Here is a 19198-nt window from a genome sequence, read left to right on the forward strand (position 1 = left end):
CCTTTTCATTTATACTTTTATTAATTTGTGTGTTTTTTCTTTTTGTTTTTTTGGTTAGTTGGACCAATGGTTTAACAATTTTGCTTATTTTTTTCCAAGAAACCAGACCTTCATTTCACTGAAAATTTGTATGGTTTTCTTTATTTCAATTTTGTTTATTTCACCTGAAATTTTTTTTTTTGACAGGCAGAGTGGACAGTGAGAGAGAGAGACAGAGAGAAAGGTCTTCCTTTTGCCGTTGGTTCACCCTCCAATGGCCGCCGCGGCCGGCGCGCTGCGGCCGGCGCACCGCGCTGATCCGATGGCAGGAGCCAGGAGCCAGGTGCTTTTCCTGGTCTCCCATGGGGTGCAGGGCCCAAGCACCTGGGCCATCCTCCACTGCACTCCCTGGCCACAGCAGAGAGCTGGCCTGGAAGAGGGGCAACCGGGACAGAATCCGGCGCCCTGACCGGGACTAGAACCCGGTGTGCCGGTGCCGCTAGGCGGAGGATTAGCCTAGTGAGTCGCGGCGCCGGCCCTGAAATTTTTATTATTTCTTTCCTTTTACTCATTTGTGTTCTTCTTTTTGTGAGTTATTTGAGATATTTCCAATGTCTTGGTGTAGGTACTAATGCCTGTGATTTTGCCACTTCAGACTTATTATGATGTATCACATAAGTTTTGATATATTGTGTGTCATCTTCCTTCATTTCTAGGAATTTTTCAATTTCTCTTGTTTTCTTCTATGATCCACTGTTCATTCAGGAGCACACTGTTTAGTCTTTGGGCATTCACATATAGTCTAGAGTTTCCTTTTATAAAATTTTAAAGATTTATTTATTTATTTGAAAGTCAGAGTTACACAGAGAGAGGAGAGGCAGAGAGATAGAGGTCTTCCATCTGCTGGTTCACTCCCCAAATGGCCGCAACGGCAGGAGTTGTGCCGATCTGAAGCCAGGAGCCAGGAGCTTCTTCCAGGTCTCCCACATGGGTGCAGGGGCCCAAGGATTTGTGCCATCTTCTACTGCTTTTCAGGCCAAAGAAGAGAGCTTAATTGGAAGTGGAGCAGCTGAGTCTCAAACCAGCTCCATCATATGGGATGCCAGCACTGCAGACCAGGGTGTTAACCCATTGTGCCACAATGCCGGCCTCTCCTTTTTTTAATAAATGTAACTTTCATAGGTATAATTTAGGAATAAAGTGGTTCTTCTCCCCCTATCCACCTTCCCACCCCAACTTCCCTCCCACCTCCTACTCCCTCTCCCATCCCATTCTTTATTAAATTCATTTTTAATTAAATTTATATACCAAGGACCAAGTCTAAATAAATATTTCAACAGTTTGCACACACTCACACACACACACCACACACACACAATGTATAAAGTACTGTTTAAGAACAAGTGTTTCATTAATTCTCATAGTACAACTCATTAAGGACAGAGGTCTGATATAGGGAGTAAGTACACAGTGACTCCCATTGTTAATTTAACAATTAACACTTATTTATGATGTCAGTGATCATCTGAGGCTCTTGCCATGAGCTGTCAAGGCTATGGAATCCTTTTGTGACCATAAACTCCATCAGTATTTGGACAAGGCCATAAGTGGAAGTTCTTCCCTCCCTTCAGAGAAAAGTACATCCTTCTTTGATAGCCCCTTCTTTCCACTGGGGTCTCACTCACAGAGATACTTCATGTAGGATATTTTTTGCCAAAGTGTCTTGGCTTTTCATGCATTAAATGCTCTCATGGGTTTTTCAGCCACATCCAAATGCCTTAAGAGCTGATTCACAGGTCAGAGTGTTAGTTAAAGTGATTGTCATTCTATGCATCTGTTGTGTGGACTGCTTCCCATATTGGACATTTCCTTCTTTTATAATTCTGTCTATTATTAGTATAGCCATTTCATGCTATTTATATGATCTCTTCCACACTTATTCCTATGTATATATTCACTTTAACACTTAATATGATCACTTTAACGATTAAGATGGCACTCTTTTCACCAATTTTAATGGATTTGGAGTCCCATGACAAGTTTTTAAACTGTACCCTTAGAAATAATCCTTTAGGACTACATGCAGAGCTATACAGCTTTACAGTTACAAACTTCCTTCTACCTCTCATATTACCCCTCTTATTTTTTACTGAGATCTATTTTCAATTGACTTTATATACATATGATTAAATCTATGTTAAGTAAAAAGTTCAACATAAAGTATGAAGAAGAGAAAAGAATAAAAATAAAAAATAAGAAAACTGTTCCTTGACTGTCAAAACAAGGACTGTTCATGTCATTGTTTCTAGTCTAGAGTTTCTTATATTATTAATTTTCAGCTCCATTCAATGTGGTCAGAGAAAATATGTGATACAATTTCAAAATTTTTTAATTCATTGAGACTTGTTTTATGTCCTACCATATTGTCTATCCTAGAGAAATTCCATGAACTGATGAAAAGTATGTGTATTTTGTAGCTGTGAGATGAAATAATCTGTAGATAACAATGAGATTCATTTGGTCAATACTGCAGATTAGCGCTGTTGTTTCTTCGTTGATTTTTTTGTTTAGTTAATGTGCTTATTTGTGAATGTGTGGTGTTGAAGTTTCCCATTACTAGTGTATAGGATACTCTATATTATAGTACACTATACTATACACTTACATCAACTAGCATTTGTTTTAAAAAGCTATCCACCCTAGCATTGGTGAATATACATTTACTATCATCATATCTTCTTGTCAAATTAATCGTTTAATTATTACACAATGACCTTCTTTGTCTCTTTCAACAGTTTTTCTCATAAAGTCTATTTCATCTGATATTAGGACGGTTACTCCCGCTTGTTTTAAATTTCCATTATTACGGGATATCTCTTTCCATTCTTTCACATTCAATCGGTATTTGCTGATGAGATGTGTTTCTTGTAGGCAGTAAATAGATGATTCTTGCTTTTTAATCTATTCAACCAGTGTATCTGTTAACTATCAAATTTAGGCCATTTACATTCAAGGTTATTATTGAAAAGTAATGATTTTCCTGCCATTTTTCCATAAATATTTGTATTGTTTGTTTTGGTCTCCTTTGTACTTTTACTAGGTAATTATGTGCCTTCCCTTTCGTTCATAATGTTGACTATGTTTCTATGTTTCTATGTGTAGCATATCCTTATGTATCATTTGTAAGGCTGGATGAGTAGTGACAAATTTTTCAAATTTCTGTGTGTTTTGGATGTCTTTATATGGCCTTCAGTTATAAATGAGAGCTTTGTTGGGTACAGTATTCTGGATCAATAGCTTATTTTTTCCTTTAGGACTTGGGCTATGTCTCTCCTTTCTCTCATAGCCCTTAGGGTTTCTGATGAGAAATCAGCTGTCAATCTATTTAGAGATCTTTTGAAGATAATCTAGCCTTTCTATCATGCACATTTTAGTATATTAATGTTTTACTTTTGCAAATTTGACTAGGATGTTTAATAGTGTATATTTATCTTTCATGTGTATTAGGAATTTTGTTGGCTTCCTCTATTTGGATGTCTACATCTTTCTCCAAAATAGAGAAATTTTCTGCTGTTATTTCACTGAATAGGTCTTCTAATCAGTTCTCTGTTTTTATAGCTTCTATAGATTCAGGGAACTCCTAAGACACACATGTTTCATTTTGTTGTGATATTCCACACATATCTCACATTGTTTTCCATTTTTCTAATATTTTCTTTGTGTGTGTGTGTGTGTGTGTGTGTATGTGTGTGTGACTGAGATATTTCCAAAGATCAGTCTTCTAGCCTGGATAATCTTTCTTTTGCCTCATTGAGTCTTTTTGTTATGACCTTTCTCTGTATTTTTATTTGACATATTAAATTCTTCATTTCTAATATTTCAGCTTGATTTTGCTTTTGTATCTCCATCTCCAAGCAGAATTTCTTGCCCATGTCGTGCTTGGATTGCTTTCTCTCATTCATTTACTTCTCTGAAATGTTAGAGTAAACTTATGATCATTCTTTTGGTTTCCTTTTCAGGTATTTCATCAGTCTCTCCACATCTAATATTGAATTATTGTTTCCATTGCATATTTATATTATCTCCCTTGTTCATGTTTCTTGTATTTCTATGTTTATTTTTCACTATTTTTGGAAAACTTATTGATTTTCTCCTCTTAGGGCTTTTATCTTTGAAATGTGCATATATGGGTTAGTTGCACTGTCTGCTTCTTCTGTAGATATCTAGAGGTGTATCCTGGGTGTGGCCAGAGCACTCTGCCCAGTGTTCAGTTGTGGGGATAGAGTCCAGGTTGACACCCAAGATGGGCATGGTAGATCTTTTCTACCATCAGCAAGCAGAGAGGGTATGATCATATGATCACACCAGCTTTCATGTTTTACAGCCTCAGCCCCTCTCTACCAAGTTAAACAAGTTTACCAGAGTGAGAAAATAGTGCCACTTAGGCACATGAACCACACAAAGGATCTGTGTGCTCTTTGGTGTTAGCAAGAGCCCTCTGCAGTGACACACCCTAGCAGGGAACTCCAAGCCTCTGCAGCCAGACTCAGTGATTGTCCAAAAATATAGCCAAACCCTAAGACTTATCACACAGTCACAGGATTCCCACAGTAATAGGGCATATGGATCCCACAGTCACAGGGAGCAGTGTATTCACTTTCAGCCTTGTGATCCTTCAAATCCATGGAGAGAGCCACAGTGTTATTGGAGACATCTACCTGATTGACAGAGCTCAGTCTGTCAGCCTTCACAAGTTGAGTCCAGCACCTTGATAGAGTAAGGGGAAGGGAGCAATGTGCCCCTACTTCATGGACCTAAGTGGACACCCCTCCCTCTGCCAACCCTCCAGGACAGACTCAAACTCTGAGGACCACATTTTGTCACTCTGATAAAATCCCCTAGTCACACGCAGACCATGAATTATTACAATGGTACTTTCTTCCTGCTGGTTTTTGGGTGCTTTGTTCAAGTAGGAGAAAAAAACAATGTGCTCTCCTTTCAGGAGGTTGTATGGGCACCCTGCCCTCTGCTAGCACTTAAGCTTTGGACTCAAGTCAATGGGGATCATGAGGTTCTTCCTCAGGCAATATCACTATTGATATGGGCTGCTGCAGGTTCCTCTCACCCGATTCTGAAAAGATTCCATCCCTACCAGACACTTTCTTTGGTGGTATCTCATTCAACGCTGCATGGTTATAACATTCCCACTGCTCCACAAAGTTTCTCTTCTTTCTGTAGACTTTTCTCAGCAAACATCTCTCTTACTTTCCCCTGAGAATGTGCTTCCTCCCTGTTCTTCCATTAGTCAAAATCAGCATATCTTTTTCCTGTTAAGCCAGCTTGGATTTCTATTTTGACTTTTATGAAGAGTTACAGCAAGTTATTTTATATAATGTTCCTAGTTTGGATTTTTTTGGTCTTCCTCGTTCAAATAAGGTTATGTTTTTAGTTCACTTAATATGGAAGAAGAATCATTCTTTGTAAATGCACAATTTATAAATAATACAATTCACTACATTTAATTACACAAATTAAAAAGTTTTTTTCATAAATTTACCTCAATTAAAATTCTTTCACATTTGCAGTAATCTCTAGTCTCACCCCTGACCAATGCATCCAATAGACTACTTTATGTTTATAGATTTTTTTATTTTTGAAAATTAAAATGTAAATATAAATAGGTCTTTTGTACCAGGCTTCTTTCATTGCATGATGATTTTATGCTTTGCTGTGCTATAACATATATCATTACTTTTTTATTTTTTTATTTTTTAAAGATTTATTTAGTTACATGAAAGAGTTACACAGAGAGAGAAGGAGAGGTAGAGAGAGAGAGAGGTCTTCCATCTGCTTTTTCACTCCCCAAATGGCTACAATGGCTGGAACTGCACTGATTCAAAGCCAGGAGCCAGGAGCTTCTTCCAGGTCTCCCCCAAGGGTGCAGGGGCCCAAGGACTTAGGCCATTCTCTACTGCTTTCCTAGGCCACAGCAGAGACCTGGATTGGTCATGGGTCAGCCAGGACTCAAACCAGTACCCATATGGGATGCCGGCACTGCAGGTGGTGGCTTTACCCGCTATGCCACAGTGCCAGCCCCATCATTAGTTTTTTAAAGATTTATTTATTTATTTGAAAATCAGAGTTACAGAGGCAGAGAGAGAGAGAAAGAGAGAGGTATTCCTTCCACTGGTTCAATCCCCAAATGGCCGCAATGTCTGGAGCTGGGCTGATCCAAAGTCAGGAACCTGAAGCTTCTTCTGGGTCTCCCACATGAGTGCAAGTACCCAAGGACTTGGGCCATCTTCTACTGATTTCCAACGCCACAGCAGAGAGCTGGATTGGAAGTGGAGCAGCAAGGACTCAAACTGGTGCCCATATGGGATGCTGGCACTGCAGGTGATGGCTTTTCCCACTAACCCATAGCACCAATTATTATTATTATTATTATTATTATTTTATTTATTTGAAAGACAGAGTTACAGGGAGGCGGTGGTGGGGGATGTCTTCTTTCTCCAGGTCTTCCACGTGGGTGCAGGAGCTCAAGCACTTAGGCCATCTTCTACTGCTTTCCCAGGCCATAGCAGAGAGGTGGATCAGAAGTGGAGCAGCCGGGACGTGAACTGGCATCCATATGAGATGTGGGCACTGCAAGTAGTGGCTTTACCTGTTACGTTGCAGCATGGGCCCCACAGATATCATTATTAATTCCTTCTGTTGATCTGTATTATTACATTATATAAGTAGATCTCATTTTTTTATCTTTTCAGATGTTGGTGAAAATTTTATTGCTTCCTCATTTTCACTATGCTATTAAGAACAATGTGTATGGGGATAGTGTCATACACATCAGTACTAAGCTGCTGCTTGTGATACCATCATCCTATATGGTTGCGCATTCCAGACCCTGCTGCTCCACCTTCAATCCAGCTCCTTGCTAATGTATGTCACAAATAATCAGATGATTTCCCAAGCACTGGGGACCTTGCAACCTACATAGTCGACCTGGAAGGAGCTCCAGGTTCCTGACTTTGGCTTGGTCCAGCCCCGGCTTTTTGCAGATATTTGGGGAGTGAATCAATAGATTAAAATTCTCTTTCTTTGTAATTGTGCTGCTCAAATAATTAAATCTTTAAAAAAGGACAATTTGTATAATGTGCTGCACAAGTTTTAATGACATTTTTTGAACAAGTATTTTCAATTATAATGGTTACATACATAATAGTGTAATTACTGAATCATCTGGTAACTTTATTTGGAACTGTCAACTTGTCTTTCAAAGTGAGTGTACCATTTTTAATTTTACATTGATAATAGTTGTGTCTGAATGTTCCTGTTTATCCACATCTTCATAAACATTGTCTGTCATTTTAATTATAGCCATTCTAGTGCTTTAAATTGTGTCTCACTGTGATTTTATTTTGCATTTTCATTATAGTTAGTTATTTTATTTTTAAAGAAAGCAATATATTACAAAAATAGATATATCACTTTTGTCTCTGTTCCTAAGTACATGCTTCTTTTCCCCTCGTTTCTCTCCAACAGCAAAAACAAACATTATATTGATTTTATTATTATTTCGTCTTTTTAATACCTTTATGTGTTTATTAATTCATTAATGAATAACAAATATTATTTTGTGTACTGTTGTTTTAATAAACTTTATCATACAATATATCTAACTCTCTGTATTTTACTTTTTTCACTCAATATTTTTCGAGTTTTTTCAATATCTATCCAGTTATGTCTAGTTCCTTTATTTTCTTTTTTAAAGGATTTATTTATTTATTTATTTGAAAGACAGAATTACAGATGGAGAGAGAGAGAGAGAGAGAGAGAGAGAGAGAGATCTTCCATCTTCTGGTTCACTCCCCAAAAGGCCACAACAGCCAGGGTTGGGCCAGGCCAAAACCAAGGGCCGGAAGCTTCATTCGAGTCTCCCACATGGATAGCAGGGGCCACATGCACCTAGGTCATCTTTCACTGCTGTCTCAGGTGCATTAACAGGGAACTGGATTGGAAGAAGGGCAGCTGTGACATGTACTATCACCCATATGGAATACTGGCATCACAGGCAGTTACTTAACACACTATGCCACAATGTTAATCCCTAGTTCCATTTTATTTCACTTCAGATCATCTTGTCATTCTAAGAATAAAGTAAAATCTATTTTCCTTTCAGTTGTGTTTAAGAAGATTTTTTCCCCATTAAAATCAATGTGTAGTGGCTGGCGCTGTGGTGTAGTGGGTAAAGCCACCGCCCTGTAGTGCTGGCATCCCATATGAGGAACGGTTTGAATCCCAGCTGCTATACTTATGGTCCAGCTCTCTGCTATAGCCTGGGAAACAGTAGAAGATGGCCCAAGTCCTCGGGCCACTGCACCTGTGTGGGAGACCTGGAAGAAGCTCCTGGCTCATGGCTTCGGATCTGACTGTTGCAGCCAATTTGGGAGAGAACCAGCGGATAGAAGACTCTGTCTCTCTGTCTCTGTCTCTGTCTCTCTCTGTGTGTGTAACTCTGACTTTCAAATAAATAAATTGTTAAAATAAATCAATGTGAATATGTGTGAATTTTTTTCTGAAACTGTCTAATAGTGCTATTGCTTGTAAGATATGAAATATCTTCTATTTTACTATGGATTGTGACATTGCTTACCATAGAATTTTATCAGTTTAAATATATTGGAAGTATATCATCAATTAAATTCTGTTTTGCCAATAATTGATTGCATCAGAACTTGATTTTTTTGATCAATGTTATCATTGAAAAATCGTATTTTATTACTATGTTAATTAGGAATATTCTTGCTCATTTTGAGATTAAGCCAATGCTTATATGTATTTTACCTTTGAGGATTCATTGTCTATAAAAATTTTATTAATTATATCTCTGTTTTTCTATTTGGGAATTGTTGATTTATTTCAGTTCTTTATATGTTTAAGGCATTAATCTTTTAATATTTATGATATAAATAACTTTCCAAAGTTTGCTGATTGTTTTTTTAGCTTTGTTTATAGTTTATTTTATTAAACAAATGTTTCTAATATTTTAATACATTACCTTATATTTTGTAATTTCTTTTAAGCCCTGTTTATATTTCTGAACACTGTGGTTATTAAAATCTTTGCTGGTATTTTCTTCTGATATTTTAAAAATTTATTATCCACATTTAACTGCTTAATCTATCATTTTCTGTTTATGATATGATGTAGGACATTATATTTATATGTATTTACATACAGAAAGCGAGTTTTCTTAGGATTACTCTATTATTCTTTCTTTACTGATATAAATACAATTTCTAATTTATACGAAGTTTCCTGTGAACCTGGTTACCTTTTCTGCATGATCCTGAAAATGTCTTTTACTTCTCTAAACCTATTAATCTCCGAAGTGGGTTTGCAAATTGCTAACTACTTTGTGTTTTTGGATGGTGAAATTTGTAAAAGTATCTCCTATTTACTCAGTTTAATCATGTTACATTAATTCTCTCATTTCATCCTCATAAAATCTGAGATTCAGGAAAGGTAAATGATAAGCACAAAGTCTGAAGACTTGGTTATGTACAGAGTTGGAATTTAAACTTAGTTCTGACTGTAAATCCAATGCATTTTTTTAGTTATACTACCTTTCAGTACTGAGAATATCTTGTAATGTGAGAATATCTTGTTTGGTTCATGGTAGGTGGTCAACATTGCATTTTTTTTTTGCTTTCAAACTTTTATTTAATGGATATAAATTTCCAAAGTACAGCTTATGGATTACAATGGATTCCCCCCCATAACGTCCCTCCCACCCGCAACCCTCCCCTTTCCCTCTCCCTCCCCCCTTCCATTCACATCAAGATTCATTTTCAATTCTCTTTATATACAGAAGATCAGTTTAGTATATATACATTAAGTAAAGATTTCAACAGTTTTCTGCCACACAGAAACATAAAGTTAAAAATACTGTTTGAGTACTAGTTATAGCATTAAATCTCAATGTACAACACACTAAGGACAAAGATCCTACATGAGGAGTAAGTGCACAGTGACTCCTGTTGTTGACTTAACAAATTGACACTCTTGTTTATGGCATCAGTAATCACCCTAGGCCCTTTTCATGAGCTGCCAAGGCTATGGAAGCCCCCTGAGTTCACTGACTCTGATCATATTTAGACAAGGCCATGGTCAAAGTGGAAGTTCTCTCCTCCCTTCAGAGAAAGGTACCTCCTTCTTTGATGACCCATTCTTTCCACTGGGATCTCACTCGCAGAGATCTTCCATTTAGGTTTTTCTTTTTTCCCCCAGAGTGTCTTGGCTTTCCATGCCTGAAATACTCTCATGGGCTTTTCAGCCAGATCCGCATGCCTTAAGGGCTGATTCTGAGGCCAGAGTGCTGTTTAGGACATCTGCCATTCTATGGGTCTGCTATGTATCTCACTTCCCATGTTGGATCATTCTCTCCCTTTTTGATTCTATCAGCTAGTATTTGCAGACACTATTCTTGTTTATGTGATCCCTTTGGTTCTTAGTCCTATCATTATGATCAATTGTGAACAGAAATTGATCACTGGGACTAGTGAGATGGCATTGGTCCATGCCACCTTGATGGGGTTGAATTGGAATCTCCTGGTATGTTTCTAACTCTACCGTTTGAGGTAAGTCAGCTTGAGCATGTCCCGAATTGCACATCTCTTCCCTCTCTTATTCCCACTCTTACATTTAACAGTGATCATTTTTCAGTTAAGTTTCAGCACTTGAGAAGAATTGTGTATTGATTACAGTATTCAACCAAAAGTATTAAGTAGAACAAAGAAAGAAAATACTAAGAGGGATAAGATATCAAGTTGCTCATCAACAGTCAGGGTGAGGGCTGATCAAGTCACAGTTTCTCCTAGTGTTCATTTCACTTTAACAGGTTTCCTTTTTGGTGCTCAGTTAGTTGTCACCTATCAGGGAGAACAAGTGGTATTTGTCCCATTGGGATTGGCTTATTTCACTCAGCATAATATTTTCCAAATTCCTAACAGGGATCACTTTTCAGTTAAAATTTAAACACCTAAGAATAATTGTGTGTTAATTTCAGAGTTCAACTAATGGTACTAGAACAAAAAAAAAATACTAAAATGGATAAAGTATTTCATTGTACATAAACCGTCAGGACAAGAGCTGATCAAGTCACTGTTTCTCATAGTGTCCATTTCATTTCAACAAGTTTCCCCCTTGGTGCTCAGTTAGTAGTCGCCAATCAGGGAGAAAATATGATATTTGTCCCTTAGGGACTGGCTCAATTGACTCAGCATGATGTTTTCCAAATTCCTCCATCTTGTTGAAAATGACCAGATTTCGTTGTTTTTGACCGCTGTATAGTATTCTATGGAGTACATGTCCCATAATTTCTTTATCCAGTCTACTGTTGATGGGCATTTGGGTTGGTTCCAGGCCTTAGCTATTGTGAATTGAGCTGCAATAAACATTAAGGTGCAGACTGCTTTTTTGTTTGCCAATTTAATTTCTTTTGGGTAAATTCCAAGGAGTGGGATATCTGGGTTGAATGGTAGGGTTATCTTCAGGTTTCTGAGGAATCTCCAGACTGACTTCCATAGTGGCTTAACTAATTTGCATTCCCACCAACCGTGGATTAGTGTCCCTTTTTCCCCACATCCTCGCCAGCATCTATTGTTGGTAGATTTCTGAATGTGAGCCATTCTAACTGGGGTGAGGTGAAACCTCATTGTGGTGTTGATTTGCATTTCCCTGATTGCTAGTGATCTTGAACATTTTTTCATGTGCCTGTTGGCCATGTGGATTTCCTCTTTTGAAAAATATCTATTGAGGTCCTTGGCCCATCTCTAAAGTGGGTTGTTTGTTTTGATGTTGTAGAGTTTCTTGATCTCTTTGTAGATTCTGGTTATTAACCCTTTATCTGTTGCATAGTTTGCAAATATTTTTTCCCATTCTGTCGGTTGTCTCTTCACTCTCCTGACTGTTTCTTTTGCAGTACAGAAACTTCTCAATTTGATGCAATCCCAATAGTTGATTTTGGCTTTGACTGCCTGTGCTTCTGGGGTGTTTTCCAAGAAGTCATTGCCGGTACCTATATCTTGCAGGGTTTTTCCAATGCTCTCTAATAATTTGATGGTGTCAGGTCGTAGATTTAAGTCTTTAATCCATCTTGAGTGAATTTTTGTGTAAGGTGAAAGGTAGGGGTCTTGCTTCATGATTCTGCAGGTGGAAATCCAGTTTTCCCAGCACCATTTATTGAATAGACTGTCCTTACTCCAGGGATTGGTTTTGGATCCTTGATCAAATATGAGTTGGCTGTAGATGTTTGGATTGATTTCTGGTGTTTCAATTCTGTTCCATTGGTCTATCCATCTGTTTCTGTACCAGTACCATGCTTTTATTTAATAACATTGTAACTTACTTCCATTTCTGTTTCCATTATAGGAATGCCCAATTCCTCTGGCCTTGTGAACCGTCGTGATACAATTTCAAAAACAGATGCCACTGTGGTGGCATTACTGAAGGAAGCTGGTGCCATTCCCCTTGGCATAACCAACTGTAGTGAGTTGTGCATGTGGTATGAATCTAGTAACAACATCTATGGTCGCTCCAACAACCCATATGATTTACAACATATTGCAGGTGGAAGTTCTGGTGAGTTGGGGGATAGAAATACAATTGTACAAATCTCTGGGAAAACAATGATCAGTTGCTTATGATAAAGGAAGTGGCAACATTTGTCACAGATAGCTGAATAGCATTGTTTGCAATGATTTTTCATATTCTTGGACTCTGTGTGTATGTGTTTGCGTGTGTATCTGTGTGTGTGTGTGTGTGTGTGTGTTTTATAAGAAAGAAAAACAAGGTGTGAGTTACTGATGCTGTTTTAACTTAGGACATCTTTCTTCTTGAGACAAAAGTTATAATCTAATATAACATCATTGAACTCTGATAGATATAAATGAAATTGCTAATGCAGGAATATACCAGATATGATCATGGAAAGCCTATCTGAAGATATATACATTAATGATGAAACTCAAAAGATCAGAGAGCTCACTCATTAGGAATGGGAATTAGTGGGGCAGAAAGCAATCTATTTGGAGAGGGACAGAAAGTACAAAATCCCTGCTTATTGTGTTTAAGAACTCAAAGAAAACCAGTGTAACACATAACAGAATGAGAAGCTACAAGAGAAACCATAAAGTTTGGTTCGTACGGAGGAGCAAAAGAATGAGCAAATACAGAAATTAGGATTCCAGAAAACAAATGATATGACTCTAATGGTTATTTATTGAGATGAAGAAAAGTAGATGATATAGGCATATAAAATACATTAAATTTTTAACTTAATGATAATACGTTTTTGTAAGATGAGACCTTTTTTTTTTTTTTGACAGGCAGAGTGGATAGTGAGAGAGGCAGAGATAAAGGTCTTGCTTTTGCCTTTGGTTCACCATCCAATGGCCGCCATGGCTGGCGCGCTGCGGCCGGCGCACCGCCCTGATCCGAAGGCAGGAGCCAGGTGCTTCTCCTGGTCTCCCATGGGGTGCAGGGCCCAAGCACTTGGGCCATCCTCCACTGCCTTCCCGGGCCACAGCAGAGAGCTGGCCTGGAAGGGGGCAACCAGGAAAGAATCCAGCACCCCGACCGGGACTAGAACCCGGTGTGCTGGCGCCACTAGGTGGAGGATTAGCCTATTGAACCACGGCGCCGGCCAAGATGAGACATTTTAACATTCCAGAACATGAATATAATGGATACAAACCAAATCAACATAATTAACATGTCCCCTTTTTGATTACTTTATGATTGGAACTACAGCGCTCCTCTCTTCTATTTGCTTATGAAATATATAATAGGTTATTGTGAACTATAGTCACTCCACTATGCTGTGTAACACTAAGAACACTTCTGTCTACGTGTGATTTGGTACACATCAATCAACACCCCTCTGTCCTCCCTACCATTTTCAGCCTCTAGTAACTACTATTCTATGTTCAGGTTTAGTTTCATTAACTTCCACAAATGAGAGAGAATATTTAGTATTTGTCTTTTTGAGTTTGACTTAATTCACTTAATATAATGTCCTCCACTTTCATTCATTCTTGCTGTGAATGTGAGGATTTTATTTTTTTATTGCAAGTAATCTTCAAATATATATATATATACATATATATGTATAAAATGTTACACATGTTATACACATGTATGTATATAAAATATTATATATATGTATGTATGTGTATATATATATATATATAGCATTTTCCTTAACAATTTATCTAATGGTGGAAACATTGTTTGAGTCTATGTCCTGGCTCCTGTGAATAGTGCTATAGTAAACATGGTGATCTAGGCATTTCTTTAATATAATGATTTCTTGGGTTGGCATGGTGGCATGGCAGGTAAAGCTGCCACCTGTAGTGCTAGCATCCAGTATGGGTGCTGGTTCAATTCCGGCTGCTCCACTTCTGATATAGCTCTCTGCTATGGCCTGGGAAAGCAGTGTAAGATGGCCCAAATCCTTAGGCCCCTGCACCTGTGTGGGAGACCTGGAAAAAGCTCCTGGCTCCTTGCTTCGGATCATCCCAGCTCCGGCCATTGCAGCTATTGCAGGAGTGAACCAGCAGATGGAAGACTTCTTTTTCTCTGCCTCTGCCTCTCTATAACTTTGCCTTTCAAATAAATAAATAAATAAATGAATCTTTAAAAATATAATGATTTCTTGTCTTTCTCTCTCTCTCTCTCTCTGTCTCTCTGTGTATGTATTTTGTTGTGGGACTGTTAAGTTATATATTAAATTCTCTTTCTAGCTTTCAAAAAAATGTCCATAGAATTTTTATAGTGGCTGCCTTAATTTACATTCCCACCAACAGTGTATAAGTCTTTCCTTTTCTCCACATCTTATGAATACTTGTTCCTTTTTGTCTTTCTGATTTTAGCCATTTTATCTAGGGTGATGAAAAGTCATTTTCATTGTGATCTGCATTTCCTTGATGCATAGTGATATTGAAAACATTTTAATACATTTGTTGGCTGTTTTTATTCCCTCTGATAAATTTCTTTTCAAGTCCTTTGAATATTTCTTAACTGGAATAGTTGTTTTTGTTTTGAGTGTTTCATGTTCTTACATATTCTGTATTATAAATTTTTGTTCAATTAATAGTTAATAAGCATTTTTCCTCCATTCTGTTATTTGCCTCTTCACTCTGTTATTTCTTTTGGTGTACAGAAGCTTCATAGTGTAATATAATCCCATTTGTGTATTCTTGGCTTTGTTGCTTACACCTTGATCATTCAGGAATATGTTGTTCCATCTCTAAGTATGTTTAAATCTGCTATTTTTAATGTTGTTGATTTCTAGTTATTTTGAATTCTGAGAAAACATCTGGTATAATTTTGATTTCTGATTTTTAAATACTCAGTGTATTTTATTTGTGGCCTTTCCTTGAATATGTACTATGTGCTGATCAGAACGCATGCACCATAGTTGTTGGATGAAATATTTTACAAATATTTGGTAGGGGCCGGTGCCGCGGCTCACTAGGCTAATCCTCCACCTTGCGGCGGCACACCGGGTTCTAGTCCCGGTCAGGGCACCGGATTCTGTCCCGGTTGCCCCTCTTCCAGGCCAGCTCTCTGCTGTGGCCCGGGAAGGCAGTGGAAGATGGCCCAAGTGCTTGGGCCCTGCACCCCATGGGAGACTAGGAGAAGCACCTGGCTCCTGCCATCGGATCAGTGTGGTGCGCCAGCTGCAGCGCGCCAGCCGTGGCAGCCATTGGAGGGTGAACCAACGGCAAAGGAAGACCTTTCTCTCTCTCTCTCTCTCACTATCCACTCTGCCTGTCCAAAACAAACAAACAAACAAACAAAAAAAAACACAAATATTTGCTGTAACCCATAAGCTGTACTTTGGAAATTTATATTCATTAAATAAAAGTTTAAAAAACAAACAAACAAACAAATAAACAAATATTTGCCAGGTACATTTGCTCTGTATTGTGGTTCAGACTCCATTGTTATCCCAAAACGGTGGAATATGGTGAGAGTTCCTTGTTCTTTCAGATGGTTCTGAGTATTGCTGGGGCTTATGGTAGCAGCAGCCATGATGTCTCCACTGGGGATGTGGTGGAAATCCACCACAGGGATTTCCCCATGGAATACCCAGTTTATGCTGGAGATTTTGTAATGCAGGAATGAGACTGGAGCAACTGAATGCATATTTTTTTTTCTTCAAGTCCCATAGGGTGAGTGCAAATGACTATAGAATATAGCAAAAATAATCAAAATCTGAGGGTTACTGAACCTGATGAGGAACTTACCGATGCCCAACAACATGAGGTCATGTTATTTTGGGGGGTGTACATTTTCAGGTACAGATTTGGAAGAGTGGAATCCTGGTATGGACTTCCTCAGGTGGACTCAGATTACCTCTGAGGAATATAGGACCAATAGTAGCAATCTCAGACCTGCAGGATATGGAGGGTAATTTGCCAAGGCCATAGATAAATACATCTTTAAAATTAAATGAGCTTCAAGTAGGGTTAGTAAATTAATCTACTATCAATACCAATAATCGAACATTTTAAAGACAAGAACAAAGAGAGAAACTTGAAATTCGCAAAAAAATTGACATACTACTGTACAAGATATCATCAATAAGATTATTGTAAGACTTGTTAGAAGAACCTTGGAGTCTATGAGGCAATTGGATGATATACTGAATATGCTGAAAGAAGATGACTATGAAGGAATTTTTGTCCAAGATGGTTAAATAGAAAGGCTCTACACTCACCTTTGCCACAGAAAAGAACTGGAACAGCAGAACAACAAGAGAAGGATGGGTTTCCAGGATATTGAGTGAAAGAAAACTTCCATAAAGAAGCAATAGGAAATCTAAATAACACTGAGACTCTGAAATCCAGGAGAGTGGAGGAGGGAGGGAGAGAAAGGGAACAAAGTGCACTGAAGCTCCTACTCTGTGTTTCTGGACAGGAAGGACTTCATGTTTCTGGAAAAAGGCAGTCAGAAAGCCCTACAACACCCACTATTGTTTTAGACCAGCATCTCTTACTACAGGAGAATTCCAAAATACTCACTGGCTTTCAATCCAGTCCAGAAAACTGATTAGGGTTTGAGCAATGACTTTGCTCGACGAATGGAGCACACATTGTCTCCACCAGCCTTCAAAACCCAAGACTTGAGCTGCTGTCATGCAGCTACTGAAAACTTCCATCTGTCTTCAGGGTCCACCAGCAGCTCTGTTGCGACTAGATACCCACAGAGCCTGTGCCATGGTCCTGCAGAGGAAAGACAGAGTAGGCATCTCTGCATCCTGCAGCTATAGGATTGCTGGTTAAAAGCTTCAGAGCAATTTTTTGCAACAGATTTGATGCCAGAACACAGATACCATGAAAACTATTGCTACATCAAAGCCAAAATGGAATAGGAAAAGACTCATATCAACATTATCGGCCATGTAGATTTGAGAAAGCCTGGCCATATGATTTACAAATGTGGGGGCATTGACAATAGAACCATTGAAAAATTTCAGGAGGAGGCTGCTGGGATGCAAAGATCTCTTTCAAGTATGCCTGTGATAGGTATTTGGCAAGCCAAGGTACACAAGGCAACAAAGATTGGTTGAACAATAATTTATTTACGAAGTTTCATTTTACAGAGTAAGATATGTGTCTTTAAGAAACATTGGAAGCAGCACAATGAGGAAGAGTAGGCTGTAAAGAAGAGTAAATGTGTGAGGATATGAAGACAAAGAAACAATAGCCCTAAGAAGCTGAAGAGAAGAAAAGAGACAAGGTTTTTTACTTCAGAGGGGAAGGGCTATAAAAGGCTATGGTTTAAGAAAAAACAGCACTTGAGAGCTGTGTCTCAAGTCTCAAGAAGCAGCAGTAGCCCAGAGGCACTTGGGGAATGATTATATATCCTGGCCCTTTTGACTGCATAGGGAACTAACAACAGTGGCTTCTTGCAGATCTTGCAATTGCCGATATCTAGCCAGATAGGAAGCCTTATTCTCATTTTTAGATCTTGGTGTGAAGAATTCTTTTAAGAGAAAGGCCTCAGAGAAAATAAACCTTAGATGAATGTATATTTTATTTTGAATTGAAAAGGGTGTCTATGTACTGTTTTGCAATACTTGAGTTTTGAATAAGCTGAAAGCTGAACATGAGCATGGTATTAGCATCATCATTTCCCTGTAGAAATTTGAGATAGTTGTCTACAGCCATACCACCCTGAATGTGCCCGATCTCGTCTGATCTCAAAATTTGAGATAGCAATGGTTATGTGACTATTATTGATGACCCAGGACACCGAAACTTTATCAAGACATGATTTTGGGCACATCTCAGACTGACTGTGTTGTCCTGATTCTTGCTGCTGGTGTTGGTGAATTTGAAGCTGATATCTCTAAGAATGGGAAGACCCATGAGCATGCCTTTCTGGCTTACATGCTGAATGTGAAATAATTGTTGGTGTTAACAGAATGGTTTCCACTGGACCACTGTAGAGCCAGAAGAGATTCTAAGAAATAGTTAAAGAAGTCAGAACCTACATTAAGCAAATTAGCTACTACCTTGACACAGAAGCATTTGTGTCAATTTCTGGTTGGAATAATGACAACGTTGGAGCCAAGTGCTAATATGCCTTACTTCAAGAGATGGAAGATCACCTACAAAGATAACAATGCCAGTTGAACCTCACTGCTTGAAGTTCTGTTTTACATCCTTCTACCAGGTTGTCCAGCTTGCCCCTAAATGATGTCTGCAAAATTGGAGGTATTGGTACTGTCCATTCAGGACAATCGGAGACTGGTATTCCCAAATCTGGCAGAGATAACCTTTGCTTAATCAATGTGACAACTAAAGTAAAGTCTGTTAAAATGCACCATGAAGCTTTGAGTGTCTCCCTGGGAACGATGGCTTCAATGACAAGAATGTGTCTGGTGACAGTGAAAATTACCCACTAATGGAAGCAGATGGATTCACTGCTCAGCTGATTATTCTGAACTATCCAGGACAAATAAGTGCTGGCCATGCCTCTCTACTTGTTTGTCACACAGCTCAAATTATTTGCAAGTTTGCTGGGCTGAAGGAAAAGATTATCATTCTGGTAAGAAACAGGAAGATGACCCTAAATTCTTGAAATCTGGTGATTCTGCCATTGTTGCTATTTGAATATCTTTCTCTAGGTCATTTTGCTGTTCGCA

At 38.4% G+C, this 19198-nt stretch overlaps 1 protein-coding gene across 1 annotated transcript in view; it reads left to right on the plus strand.

The window, feature by feature from the left end:
• The window catches only part of FAAH2 (fatty acid amide hydrolase 2), a 203728-nt gene that overhangs the window by 35368 nt on the left and 149162 nt on the right, over positions 1–19198 (plus strand). The window contains exon 4 of the mRNA XM_070067361.2: positions 12412–12621. Within this exon, the coding sequence (XP_069923462.1) occupies positions 12412–12621 (210 nt within the window). The remainder of the gene's footprint in view (positions 1–12411; positions 12622–19198) is intronic.

Source organism: Oryctolagus cuniculus, chromosome X, assembly GCF_051225735.1.
Source record: "Oryctolagus cuniculus isolate XC-2025 breed Fujian yellow rabbit chromosome X, ASM5122573v1, whole genome shotgun sequence".
Classification (NCBI taxonomy): Eukaryota; Metazoa; Chordata; class Mammalia; order Lagomorpha; family Leporidae; genus Oryctolagus; species Oryctolagus cuniculus.